Source organism: Dermochelys coriacea, chromosome 13, assembly GCF_009764565.3.
Source record: "Dermochelys coriacea isolate rDerCor1 chromosome 13, rDerCor1.pri.v4, whole genome shotgun sequence".
Classification (NCBI taxonomy): Eukaryota; Metazoa; Chordata; order Testudines; family Dermochelyidae; genus Dermochelys; species Dermochelys coriacea.
The window spans coordinates 40,964,927-40,979,681 of record NC_050080.1 but is presented as its reverse complement, the minus strand read 5'-3'; the positions used below and the strand labels follow the sequence as shown (position 1 = coordinate 40,979,681).

The 14,755-nt window shown below is 45.8% G+C and overlaps 1 protein-coding gene across 1 annotated transcript; it reads left to right on the top strand.

Moving 5' to 3' along the window:
• The first annotated feature begins 2,803 nt into the window (after positions 1-2,803).
• LOC119842229 (olfactory receptor 10S1-like) lies at positions 2,804-3,649 on the top strand. The gene has a single exon (XM_038370132.1). The coding sequence runs from the start codon at positions 2,804-2,806 to the stop codon at positions 3,647-3,649; it is 846 nt and encodes a 281-aa protein (XP_038226060.1).
• Positions 3,650-14,755: the final 11,106 nt, after the last annotated feature.

Genomic DNA, 14,755 nt, shown 5'->3' with positions numbered 1-14,755 from the left:
CACCGTAGTGTCCAGGAAGTGGATCTCTTGTGTGGACTGGTCCAGGCCAAGGTTGATGGTGGGATGGAAATTGTTGAAATCATGGTGGAATTCCTCAAGGGCTTCTTTTCCATGGGTCCAGATGATGATGATGTCATCAATGTAGCGCAAGTAGAGTAGGGGCATTAGGAGACGAGAGCTGAGGAAGCGTTGTTCTAAGTCAGCCATAAAAATGTTGGGGCCATGCGGGTACTCATCGCAGTGCCGCTGATTTGAACACAATGCCATCCACAGCCTCAGAAACAACTCTGACATCATAATCAAAAAGGCTGACAAAGGAGGTGCTGTCGTCATCATGAATAGGTCGGAGTGGCAGCTCTCCAATAGGCAGCTCTCCAACACCACTTTCTACAAGCCATTACCCTCTGATCCCACTGAGAGTTACCAAAAGAAACTACAGCATTTGCTCAAGAAACTCCCTGAAAAAGCACAAGAACAAATCCGCACAGACACACCCTTGGAGCCCCGACCTGGGGTATTCTATCTGCTACCCAAGATCCATAAACCTGGAAATCCTGGACGCCCCATCATCTCAGGCATTGGCACCCTGACAGCAGGATTGTCTGGCTATGTAGACTCCCTCCTCAGGCCCTTCGTTACCAGCACTCCCAGCTATCTTCGAGACACCACCGATTTCCTGAGGAAACTACAATCCACTTGATCTTCCTAAAAACACCATCCTGGCCACTATGGATGTAGAAGCCTCTACACCAACATTCCACACAAAGATGGACTACAAGCCATCAGGAACAGTATCCCCGATAATGTCACGGCTAACCTGGTGGCTGAACTTTGTGACTTTGTCCTCACCCATAACTATTTCACATTTGGGGACAATGTATACCTTCAAATCAGCGGCACTGCGATGGGTACCCGCATGGCCCCACAGTATGCCAACATTTTTATGGCTGACTTAGAACAACGCTTCCTCAGGTCTCATCTCCTAATGCCCCTACTCTACTTGCGCTACATTGATGACATCTTCATCATCTGGACCCATGGAAAAGAAGCCCTTGAGGAATTCCACCAGGATTTCAACAATTTCCATCCCACCATCAACCTCAGCCTGGACCAGTCCACACAAGAGATCTACTTCCTGGACACTACGGTGCTAATAAGCAATGGTCACATAAACACTACCCTATATCGGAAACCTGCTGACCGCTATTCCTACCTACATGCCTCTAGTTTTCATCCAGATCATACCACAAGATCCATTGTCTACAGCCAAGCTCTACGATATAACCGCATTTGCTCCAACCCCTCAGACAGAGACAAACACCTACAAGATCTCTATCATGCATTTCTACAACTACAATACCCACCTCCTGAAGTGAAGAAACAGATTGACAGAGCCAGAAGAGTACCCATAAGTCACCTACTAAAGGACAGGCCCAACAAAGAAAATAACAGAACACCACTAGCCATCACCTTCAGCCCCCAACTAAAACCTCTCCAACGCCTCATCAAGGATCTACAACCTATCCTGAAGGACGACCCATCACTCTCACAGATCTTGGGAGAAAGGCCAGCCCTTGCTTACAGACAGCCCCCCAATCTGAAGCAAATACTCACCAGCAACCACACACCACACAACAGAACCACTAACCCAGGAACCTAGCCTTGCAACAAAGCCCGTTGCCAACTCTGTCCACATATCTATTCAGGGGACACCATCATAGGGCCTAATCACATCAGCCACACTATCAGAGGCTCGTTCACCTGCGCATCTACCAATGTGATAGATGCCATCATGTGCCAGCAATGCCCCTCTGCCATGTACATTGGTCAAACTGGACAGTTTCTACGTAAAAGAATAAATGGACACAAATCAGACGTCAAGAATTAGAACATTCAAAAACCAGTTGGAGAACACTTCAATCTCTCCGGTCACTCGATTACAGACCTGAGGGTGGCTATCCTTCAACAAAAAAACTTCAAAAACAGACTCCAACGAGAGACTGCTGAATTGGAATTAATTTGCAAACTGGATACAATTAACTTGGGCTTGAATAGAGACTGGGAATGGATGAATCATTACACAAAGTAAAACTATTTCCCCATGGTATTTTCTCCCCCCCACCCCACCCCGCACTGTTCCTCAGATGTTAACTGCTGGAAATAGCCTACCTTGCTTGTCGCCATGAAAGGTTTTCCTCCTCCCCCCCCCCCCCGCTGCTGGTGATGGCTCATCTTAAGTGATCACTCTCCTTACAGTGTGTATGATAAAACCCATTGTTTCATGTTCTCTGTGTGTATATAAATCTCCCCTCTGTATTTTCCACCAAATGCATCCGATGAAGTGAGCTGTAGCTCATGAAAGTTTATGCTCAAATAAATTTGTTTGTCTCTAAGGTGCCACAAGTACTCCTTTTCTTTTTGCGAATACAGACTAACACGGCTGCTACTCTGAAACCTATCTATACTAGCAGGAAGTTGTTCCAAATTGATGAGAGAGGAGACAAGGTGAGAGGAAGGATGGTCCAGCGGTTAAGTCAGTAGCTGTGGATTTGAGAAACCTGAGTTCAAATCTCCTGCCCTCACCCAGGGTTCCTGTTTATCTTTGAGCTTTTCCTGTGCCTCCAATCACCGGCTGTAAAACGGGGATGCTAATTCCCTCCCTCGGAGAGGTGTTGTGAGGATAAACACATTTAAAAATCTGAGGTGCTGAGATGCAACAGTCATGAGATCTAGATAGATACCAGAGGGGATGAATAATTCACTTTGCTCTAACTATTGTTGCTCTGCATAGGGGGAGAAGCAGATGGAGCCAGGAAATCAAACGCTGGTGACAGACTTGGTCCTGGAGGGACTCCCGAACACCAGGGAGCTTCCCTCTCTCTTCTTCCTCCTCCTCTACCTGCTCACCCTGCTAGGCAACACCCTCACCCTGTTGACTGTGCTCTGCGATTCCCAACTCCATGCCCTGCCCATGTACTGCTTCCTCGGCCACCTCTCCTTCCTTGATGCCTGCCTCTCCTCCGTCACCATGCCCAAGATCCTGCCTGGCTTGGGAGGGCCTGGTGGCAGGACCATCTCCTTCAGCGGCTGTGTGGTGCAGCTCTACATCTTCCATTTCCTAGCCAGCACCGAGTGCTTCCTCTACACGGTGATGGCTTATGACTGCTTCCTGGCTGACTGCCACCCTCTGCACTACACCGTGGTCATGAGCAGAAGGGCCAGTGTGGGGCTGGCACCTGGCACCTGGCTCACCGGCTCGCTCCATGCCACGATCCAGGCTGCCCTGACCTTCTGCCTGCCTTACTGTGGCCCCAACTGGGTGGAATACCTCGTCTGCGACATCCCCGCCATGCTGAAGCTGGCCTGCGCTGACACGGCCACCAACTGTGCCGTCATTCTGGCCAACATCGGGGCGGTGGCAGCTGGCTGCTTCCTGCTGATCTGCATTTCCTACGCCTGCATAGTGTCCACCATCCTGAAGATCCACACAGCCCAGGGAAGGCTGCGGGCATTCTCCATCTGCAGCACCCAGCTCAGCCTGGTGCTGCTGGTCTATGTGCCAATGCCGTTTGTATATGTGCACCCCGCTTTGAGTCACGCATCCGAAGGGGCAGTGGCCATGTTCTACACCATGTTCACTCCCTTTTGAAACCTTTCATATACACGCTGAGGAGCAAGGAGACGAAAAAGGCCCTTAGACGACTGGCTTATGGACAAGCGCTGTCTCAGAATGGAACCAAAGGCTGAAATTTTCAAAGAATCCCGAAAGACATAAATGCAGAATTTTCATAAGGCGTCTGATTCCTTTAGCAACATTTGAGAATTCCAGCTGAATGTTTGTTTATCGGAGCGAGACAAGGGGGGCAAGCGAGGTAATATCTTCTCCTGGAGCAACATTTGTTGGTGCAGGGGACAACAAGCCTTTGACTTCTGAGTTTCACAGTCTCACAGAGCTGTTCCTCAGCTCTGAAGAAGATAACCAGAGTGTGTCAGCTAAATATCAGGTGGAACGGATTGTTAAGCATAAGGGATCACACGATTTGTAGGACACAACTTAAAATGCAATGTAGGGCAATTAATGTCTCTGCAATTGTAGGACAAAGCAGGATTAGTAGGCAACAGAGTGTTACAAATTATTGTCATGAGCCATATAACCAGTGTCTCTAAGTTCCTGGTTTTTAGTGTCCAGCAGCGTTATGATTTGAGGCTCCCAAGTTGTGCAGGTCTTCTTTGAGGATGAGGCCTGATAGATCAGACATGGAGCTAACAAGATTTTATGGCAAATCAAGGGTAAGGTTTGCACTATAGAAGGAAGATGCATTCCCTCGGAACATGTAGTGTGCATCGTAAAAGGGGTAAAACAAAATCTTACAGAGGCTCCAAGGAGGAGCCACAAGGGGTTGTGTTTTCTTTTTCAGATGGCTGCACTTTGGAAGCAGAAACCAATCCGGCACCAAGAAAGCTCAGTGAATATAAGAAATGGAGCTTAACTATTATCACACTTATCCAAGTGTTCTGTTTATCTGCAGTGTAAAGTAAATGTGATTACGAAGTAAAAACTGTATGGAAGTGATTTGTAAATGGAAAAAGAATAATTGTATTAAATGAAGCAATTATATAAAAGATTGAAATGCTCTAGATTGGAAACAAATCCAACCAATGGTTTGGAGTTAAATCTATTGAGAAAATGTTGTTTAATGTAGTTTATGAATGTGCCAACTGTTATTGAATTCTACCTATCTGCAGTCACTGGGGTTTGGTTAAAAATGATTAAAAACCACTATTGAAAGGACTTTATGGACAAAAAAGTAAACTTTTAAAAGGCATAAGGCTGCCACAGTGACACAGCAATGAAACTGGAGGGAGTGTGATGTGGGAAACTGGTACGTCAGTCACTCTGAAACCAAGCTGACAGAGATGCTGTGGGAACACAATCAAGCATTTCAACAGAATCTAGCTGCAGACATACTGTATCCATTACATGAGCAAAGGGTCTAACTGTATTATGAAAGTCAACAAGGAAAGAATTTAGTAAGAATTTTTGACTATTTTGTATGTATGATGTTGTAAATGTGTTTTTAATGTATAAGTTAAAGTAAATTTCCTATCATAAAAGATAAAAAGCAAAGCCAATGATGCTCAGTATATGGGAAATATATGCTATGTAAAGTAAAAGAGGCCTTAAGTGACATAGAACAAAGAAGCCTGCCTTCTTTTATCACCACAGAAAAGATAAAAATGTGGTAGAAGGGAGGTAATACTAATTGGCACAGGGTCAGAAAATTAACAAGGGTCCAATGCCATGAAGTTCAATGTGGAAAGCGCTACAGCTCCTATGGTGTGGAAGAAGCTTGCTTTCCCTCCCCCAATAGGGTACAAGACAATGCAAGGTCTGGAAGGTCCCAGACTCATGCATCTGTTTGTACCTGGGGGATTGTTACAAGTGCAGGTGGAATGAGTTGCTGGCATGTGGGTAACAAACTCCAAATTGCACAGTGTGGTTGAGACACTGGGACGTTGGTAAGTAAAAACTGCCTGTGCTGGTGATAATGAGCATTATGTGATGGCTGAAGAGAATCATGTCTGGTCTGGACCAGGGAATGTTATTCCAGTTGGCCCAGGTTCTGTTTCACACCTCAGTTTCCTGGGGTGATAAATGGAAAGATTTTTATATTTTGTACCAGCATTTCATAATGTAATTAAAATAAAAGCAAAGCTAAAATTACCAAAGGATGTTTTAAAAGCAAAGGAAGCTTATAAAGTGAAATTGCCCCCTGGTGGGCTGTCCCAGAGGAGGTGAACTTGCACTCTGTGGTTTGTCCTTAAAGCTAATATTGATGATGGTTCAAACAAGTACAACATCTGTGGTCTTCAGTTTGTGTTGCTGGGTAAACTTGAAAAAGATAGCCCAGAAAGAGAGGAAAATGATGCGGCTGAAACAACTGCTAATATAAAAGAGAAAGACAGAAGCAGGGACATGTAGCTGAGGCCTGGCCAGACATGAGTAATTAACACATGGAGGCAGGTCTCATTTCTTGGAGGCTAGAATTAGGGAGGTAAACAGATCATTAGGCTGAAAACAGAATGTCTGTGCTAAATAAAATAAGGAAGTGAGTCAGTAGGCTAAGAAGTCAGACTGTCCGAGCCAGCTAAGATAAGAGGGAGAACACCCAAGGACGCCCATTCACTACAAACAAGATAACAGTGGACAAGATAAGTTAGGAATATAGAGATGAGGTAAAGAGTTGGTTGAGTGTGGACAATGCTTGGACAGAGTAACCAAGCCAACCCCAAAATGTGTGATACAATGTATGGTACATTCAATGTAATGTGTATATATGTATATATGTATATATATATATATATATATATATATATATATATATATATATATATATATATATAAAATGAATTTAAAGGAAGATGCTGGCTGTGTAACTTTGGATGTGTGGTATGTCCTATACTCACCCCCTACACTTGAGTCAGATCAACTCAGCGTACCTTTGCTGTATGCCAAATAAAGGGACCTGAGTGATGAGATCTGGAGTAGAAGTGAGTTTTTGGATCACACAGAGCTGGATGAAGTGTCAAGCTGTTCTGGATTAACTGAGTGGAAAAGGTCTTGGAGGGAATCCCAACAAGCAGAGTCATGGGTTTATGGCTCATTACAATTGGATGTAACATACCGTGGTGCCTACTAACCTTCCTTTGTCCTATGTCTGCAAAGGTGTTAAGTGACCATTTCATTTCAAGTGGTCTCCAACCACATGTGTGAACCCCTTATGATAAAATGTCTCATACAACATAAGAACCTGAAGAGAAGTGACAGACTGAGCATTTTAGTTATTGCTGGAGCTGCCTGTGTTACCTTCCTTTTGGTTTTATTCTCAGAGTCCAAGCATAGCTTTTTCAGGCCCAGTACAAACATGTAACATGGGCCCCTTCCCGTACACATACCGCAATCCCTCATCCCACACATACAATCTCACGTGCACTTCTCTCTCCTATGTCTTGTAAACCTTCTGAATGGGGTGGTGCTAACGGTGATACTACTTGACTATCTTCAGGCCTCAGATTGGAGTCACATGATGCATGTTCTGGCAGCTTTTCTTTGTTATCAGTTGCCAGTGCCACAGACATAGTCTGTATATTGAAATCATTTTCATCTTATTTTGTTCATTTGCTTCCCTGGTTAGTATGTTGCCTGACTGCAGAAAGGCCTTGTCTGATTTGAAAAACTGGAGGATAGATTGGCATCCTTTAGCTTCTTTTAGTTCCCTTTCTTTTGCCTCCTTACGTTTCTGGCTGCCTGATTTGTATTTAGAGCCACCACCAGACATGGCAGTATGGGGTGTGTGTAGGGTTACCAGATAACAACTGTGAAAAAATGGGATGGGGTGGGGGGTAATAGGCACCTATATAAGAAAAAGTCCCAAAAAACGGGACTGTCCCTTTAAAAAATGGGACAGCTGGTCACCCTAGGTGTGTGTGACTGTGAGTGAATTAGACGCTTACTCACATATATTTTGGGCCCGCAAATCCTCCCAGAAGAAGCAGCATTACTAGCTCCCACAGTCTTATGGTGCTTTGCCCCTCCCACCAGCTGTCCTCTCTCCTTCCTATGCACAAGGAACTCTGGGGCGGGTAGTTCTTGAACTTGATAGACCATGCCACACAGAGGAGCACGAGTCTCTGTCTCTCAGTCTCAAACTACATGTGCTAGTTTAATGGCACAAGTATGCTCTCTATTCTAGAGAAGGGCCTCAGGCCCAGCAACTCACTGTTCAGAATGTGGCTTGAGACTGCTCTAACACTGCTTCTGATTAGCTCCATCAAATCTCACAAGATCTGGACAATAGATATGTTCAGGGTATGGCCAATAGATACAGGGAAATAAGTTTCTATAAATATCCGCAGGCATGATCTACAATTTAGTTTCAATTTTTTCCTCATGGTAATGGGGATTGCAACCTAGGCCGGCCCCCCCAGAGCCTCTGGGCCCTGGTAAAGTGTACCCTTCTCCCCCCCACATGTGAGGGCCCTGTTTATTCTATTTCTTATCACCACATATCTGAGCAACTTCCATATAAAATCAATAGCAATAATAAAAGTCCAGATCATCATTGAAATCAATGGGAGGATCTGGGCCCAAGTCCTTTGTATTTAGCTGTGTGACACTGATTCCCAGCTCCATACCTGGGGAAAAGCTCTGCATAGCTCGAAAGCTTGTCCCCTCCACCAACAGAAGTTGCCCAAGAAAGGTATTATCTTACCCACCTTTTCTCTCCCAGACCCTGGGACCACCATGGCTGCAACACTGCAAACAATATCTCATGTATTGATCAATCCATCCATCATGTTTTGTCCAACTCCAGTAAAGAGTACTGAAGCCGAGTTATAATAACGACTGCCACACATTTTCCCTTGTGGAATCTTGTCATCTATTTAGTGGATGCCGAATGCTAATAACAACTGATAGTTTTTTTTTTCAGGAGAAAGCCTGTGGAATACTTTAAACATTACTTGCAGTTGCCTGATCCTTTTAATGATTAATAATAATTGTACTGATTGCCAATCCTAAGGCCTTTTCATCCCAAAACTTCAGACTATTGAGAAATCTTAGCTAAATAACCCACGTGTGAGATGCCTCATTGGCAGCTCTAGAGTAGCCACTTCTGGGGTGGGATGCTGTGGCTGTTTTACAGTGCACTATAACAGTGCCTTATAGTAGAGGAAGAAGAGTCCTGTAGCCAGTTCAAAACAAAAATGTGAACTGAAGGTGGCAAAATGATACAAGCTAAGTCTGAGTCTGGGCTGGATACCAGGGCTAGCTCTAAGGAAAAGCAACAAAGTCACTAGTAGTAAAGTGTTGGTTTCAAGTGTAACCCAAAAGAGGGAAATTCCCACTGCATTGAGCCTCCTAGCATGACCGTGGGACATTGGGGTCAGCACCAACTGTGGGGGCGAGCGCCCCCTACTGAACCTCCCACCCCGCTTCCTGCAGCACAGCGCCCCCTAGTGCCCTCCTGTGGCATTGGGGTCAGCACTGACTGTGAGGGGAGAGCGCCCCCTACTGAACTCCCACCCTGCTCCCTGCAGCACAGCGCCAGACTAGGGCACCGGGACCAGCACCAGCTCAGACCCATTCCCCAGCACGGTCAGCATCAGGAGCGAGAAGGGAGTTCAGAGTCACTCCCCCATTTGACACTTGGCATCTCTGACAAATGATACAACAGGGCTGGGAGCTGGTGCCCGATGTTGCAGTGTTTCCTCTATTATGTGCCCGGGGCACTGCCAGATACTTTTACAGAGCCAGTTGAACATTCACTTTGCTTCAATGACCCACAGCCACTAGTGGACTGGAGCCACTGCCCCATATGCCATTCCCAAATTCCCTGGATTGGAGGCAGATTGAAGCCGGCATCACTTAGTGGGGAAAGGCCTCATATGCTATCCTAACCACGAGCCAGGAAGTCCCCCGACCTAGGGCCAGATCATAGCCAGCTGCCTCTAGAGTGGAGAAGCCCCATTCCACATCCCCTCCCCCCCCCCCGCCCCGAGCCGGCTAGTCCTCCTGCTCCAGGACAGGATTGGAGCTGGTGCCCCCAAGAGGGGGAAGGCCCCGTATTCCATTTCCAGACCACCCACGAGCCATCTGGCTGTCACAGGGTGTTTAAGCATAATGTGCCACTCTGCTTGTCTTTAGCATCCATTTGTGAGTGATTGCTGCCGAGAAATTCTCCATGGACCCCAGGTCCATTTTGTCAGTAGGAGTAAATCAGCGGAATCCCACTGAACTCGACTGACCTCTGGCTGATTTACACCAGGTGGGGATCTGGCTTTATATTTTTGCTTCTGCTTGTTACATCATAATTGTTCTCGAGGGACTTTGGGCATTGCTCATATCTCACCTTGGCTTAGCTCCACTTTGCAGACAGCTGGGTTTCCTTTAGCTACAATTGCCTTCTTTTCCAAACATGCACTCACTGGTTGCCAACTTCTCACACTGCTGCTAACAAGCCCCAAGGGGGCATTAATTCAAAGCTCTCCCTAATTAACCCTGGAGATTGCAGACCTTGCAAACAGGTAGCAAAGGCAACAATTAAAAAGTTATCACAGGGAGGAACTGCAAGATGTTTAATGAGCCGCAATGGGAACCAGAAGTTACATGGTAACATTTTGCCCTAGCAACAGGAAAACACCGTGCGGCTTGTTAAAACCCTCCTTACAGCTGTGCAGCTTTCTTGGCTCTGTCTGCTTCACAGCCCTCAGCGGGCCAGAGGCTCAGCAGGTGTAATTTGGCTACTCGAATTTACACCATCTGGGCATCTGGCATCACTGAGTTTATTGCAGTAACACCAATTCACCCAGCTACTGATCTGGCCCATTGACTCCAGTGGAGCTATGACCGATTTACAGCAACTGGTCGTCCGATCCCCTGTCTAGTCTGGGCTGTTAATTCTACCTTTTACAAAGACAAAACCGTCCTGCAAAGAAGGATAAAGTGTCTCACACAAAATAAGAACCTGACCGGAAGCAACAGCCTGTCCATTTTAACTATTGCTGCAGCTACCTGGGTTGCCTTCCTTAGGGTTTTATGCTGTTACTTATCCTCATGCTCTCTGAGCAACTCCTATATAAAATCAACATCAGTAATAAAAGCCCAAGTCCTGGCTGAGATCAATGGGAGTCAAGTGCCTAAATATCTTGGAGGATCTGGGCCAGAGTCCTGGGTGGACTTTTTGGAGTTTCTGGCCCTTCTCCTTTTTGGGAGTAAACGCTCTGCTTGGGACTGGGTTGCTGAACACTGATCTAAGTGACACTAAATGAGAACAAGGATACTGCTGATAGGAGTAAAAAGAAAAGGGGTACTTGTGGCACCTTAGAGACTAACAAATTTATTAGAGCATAAGCTTTCGTGAGCTACAGCTCACTTCATCGGATGCATTCCGATGTAGCTCACAAAAGCTTATGCTCTAATAAATTTGTTAGTCTCTAAGGTGCCACAAGTACTCCTTTTCTTTTTGCGAATACAGACTAACACGGCTGCTACTCTGAAACCTGCTGATAGGAGTGAGGCTGCCCCTCAGGAAAGCAGGAGGCTCACATCTTAGATCTCCCAGGCTCCGGCCCATTTGTTTTAACCACAAGGCTGCTATTAGCATCCCATCTGCTTTGGACAAAACTGAGTCCCAGGATGAAATTACTTCTCTCCAGGCTAGTTTTATACAATGAATTATAGGGACTGACACCTTCTGAAACAGAGAGTTTAAGGCCAGAAGGGACTGTTAGATCCTCTGGTCTGATCTCCTGAATATCACAGGCTGGAGAATTTCTCTGAGTAGCCCCTGTATTAATCTCAATAAATCATGCATGGCTAAAATATCTTCCAGAAAAGCCTCCAGTCTGGGTCCAAAGACTTCAAGAGATGGAAAATCCTCCACTTCCCTTGATTGTTGAGTCCAATAGATAATCACTCTCACTGTTAAAAAAAATGTGTCTTATTTTCTAGGTGTGGAGGAATCAGATTTTTATTGGCAAACGTTGGTCAACATCGATTTCCCTGTGCACACAAACTGATGAAACAATATTTCCATCTGTAAAAACTGAAATTTACAGACAGGTAAAGAAAGGTACAATTCTGCTTGAGAATTTTTTATAGTTTAATTTTAGGATACTTACTTTGTATATTGTCATATTCGATGTTGCCTCCCCCCCCACTCCTCACCCCGGCTAATTTTGTACAACTAGATAAAAATAATTTTTAAAATGCTTAAAAATACCCATGGATGTGGTTCATCAAAATTATAAAAAAATAAAAACTGAATTCTGCTGAGCCTACTTATTTTGCATTTGTCTGGTTGTGACGTCCAGTTGTTGTTTCTTGTTCTGCCTTTCTCTGCAAGTACATAGGAAAGCAACTTGGTCTGATGGACTGAGCATTAGCACTGACAATAGGAGGGTTTTATTATTATTGGCAGTAGTACTGAGGGGATGTAGATGCACAGACAGACAGCCTATACCCTTTCCTAATCAACCTACAGTCTAAGTCATCTCGACTCTGCTATATGAACTTGGGCAAGTCCTTTCCATTCTCTGCACATCTGTTTTCCCTCCCACCCCTTGTCTGCCTTCCTCTGCTTCCCAAGTAATTTCTTAGAGGCTGGCAGCCTTTATCATAGTGCGGCACTAGCCTGTTTTGGAGATGGGACGCCAGGCCCAATGAATTCTCCAACCCATTCTCAGAATACACCTTAAATACACCTTAACACCAGCCCTCTTCATATTTCTTACCCTCTGCTGCCACTTAGTGGCTATTCCACTCCAACCACTTACAGCTACATCAATCTGCATTTGACTGAAATTCTCTTTGCATTCACTACCCCTCACCTTTAAAAAAAAAATCCTGATACATTTCTTTGCCTGCTAGTGAGACAGGCTAATGCCTTGCCTTGTTACCCCCTTTGGCCAGAGGCTTATAACCATCTTATTTTTGCTTCCTTGGTGTTGGTGTGCGCGCGCTACATAAGTATTGCTTGACCCAGGAGAGCACAACAGAGAGGGAAATCCATGAATTATAGGGACAGAGCCTTAACTGGTAGAAACAGGACCAGCTGCCCCGGATTTAAATGCAGCTCCAGAGATTTACATCAGCTACAGCTCTGCCCATGGTCTCCAGTGGAACTATGGTCAGTTTGCTCCAGCTGGGGAACCAGCCCAATGACTCTGATGGAACCCAATTAATCTGCACCAGTGGAGGATCAAGCCCAGGGCACTCAGAAGGAAAATCCTTTCCCTCCCCCACCCATTTGAACGCCAATTTCCTTCCAGCCTGAAGGCCACCCCTGGAGGCTGAGCGGTGTCACAGCTTCACCTCATCCAGGTTCAGCTGCAGCCACTTCATTCTGCAGCTGAGTCCCTGACAATGAGCCTGGCCGCTTTGCTGCTGGTGCTGGCTCCAGGTATCCAAGGCTCTGCTCTGAGCACGCGCCACGGGTTGGGATTTCCAGGCTACTGGGGAATGGCTTTTCTGAAAGAAAGGCACTCCGATACCATGGGGATGGGTGCCCATAGGTAGACAGACGGACAGGATGGGCAGAGCAGAGGGAAGGATGGGCAGAGCAGAGGGAAGGGTGAATGGATGGACAGACAGACAGCACAGAGGGAAGGATGGACAGATGGTGCAGAGTGAGAGATAGACAAATGGAAAGACAGCAAAGAGGGAAGGGTGGATGGATGGACAGGCAGACAGCGCAGAGGGAAAATGGATGCATGGGTAGACAATACAAAAGGAAGGGTGGATTTTTGTTTGCTTGTTTTCGCCTTTGTCAACAAAGGTGCATATATTTTTCTGTCATTGCTGAGCAAGAAAATCTGGACTAAACCAACCTTCTCCCCCCAGATGTGTTGGCCCAATACATAGTGACCCAGGACCGGTCCCAAGCCCCTGTCCATGAAGGAGAACCCATCCAGTTCAACTGCTCCTACACGGGCACTGAGTACAGCGTGCACTGGTACCGCCAGCCCCAGGGGGGCCAGCCGCAGCTCGTGGCGCTCCTGTGCTCTAGCCGCAGAGACACTAGAGAGAATTTCACCATGAGCCTGGACATCAAAACCAAAAGCAGTTTCTTGTATCTGAACAGCAGCCGCTTGGAAGACTCTGCTGTGTATCTGTGTGTGCTGGAGCACAGTGCTAGGTGAGCACTGGCAGCCCGTCACAAAACAATGGGTGGGGCAGAGCACAAGGACCGAAGAGAGGAGACAAGAAGACATTAGAATGAATAGAAAGATATGAGCACAGAAGAGAAGAAAGGAAAGTAGAACAGAGTAGGCTAGAGGTAATAAGAATAGACTGGAACAGAAAAGAATACATTGGAATGGACTAGAATAAAAGAAATGTAAATAGAATAAAGGGAAAAGAGGGGTCAGTAATTTAGGGACGAACCTTGAAAAAACACCTGGAAAATTATCATCAAGGATCTACAACCTATCCTGAAGGATGACCCATCACTCTCACAGATCTTGGGAGACAGGCCAGTCCTTGCTTACAGACAGCCCCCCAGCCTGAAGCAAATACTCACCAGCAACCACACACCAGAACCACTAACCCAGGAACCTATCCTTGCAACAAAGCCCGTTGCCAACTCTGTCCACATATCTATTCAGGGGACACCATCATAGGGCCTAATCACATCAGCCACACTATCAGAGGCTCGTTCACCTGCACATCTACCAATGTGATATATGCCATCATGTGCCAGCAATGCCCCTCTGCCATGTACATTGGTCAAACTGGACAGTCTCTACGTAAAAGAATAAATGGACACAAATCAGAAGTCAAGAATTATAACATTCAAAAACCAGTTGGAGAACACTTCAATCTCTTTGGTCACTCGATTACAGACCTAAAAGTTGCAATTCTTCAACAAAAAAACTTCAAAAACTGACTCCAACGAGAGACTGCTGAATTGGAATTAATTTGCAAACTGGATACAATTAACTTAGGCTTGAATAGAGACTGGGAGTGGATGGGTCATTACATAAAGTAAAACTATTTCCCCATGTTTATTCCCCCCTTCCCCACTGTTCCTCAGACATTCTTGTCAACTGCTGGAAATGGCCCACCTTGATTATCACTACAAAAGGTTTTTTCCCCCCTTTCCTCCGCTCTCCTGCTGGTAATAGCTCACCTTAAGTGATCACTCTCGTTACAGTGTGTATGGTAACACCCATTGTTTCATGTTCTCTATGTATA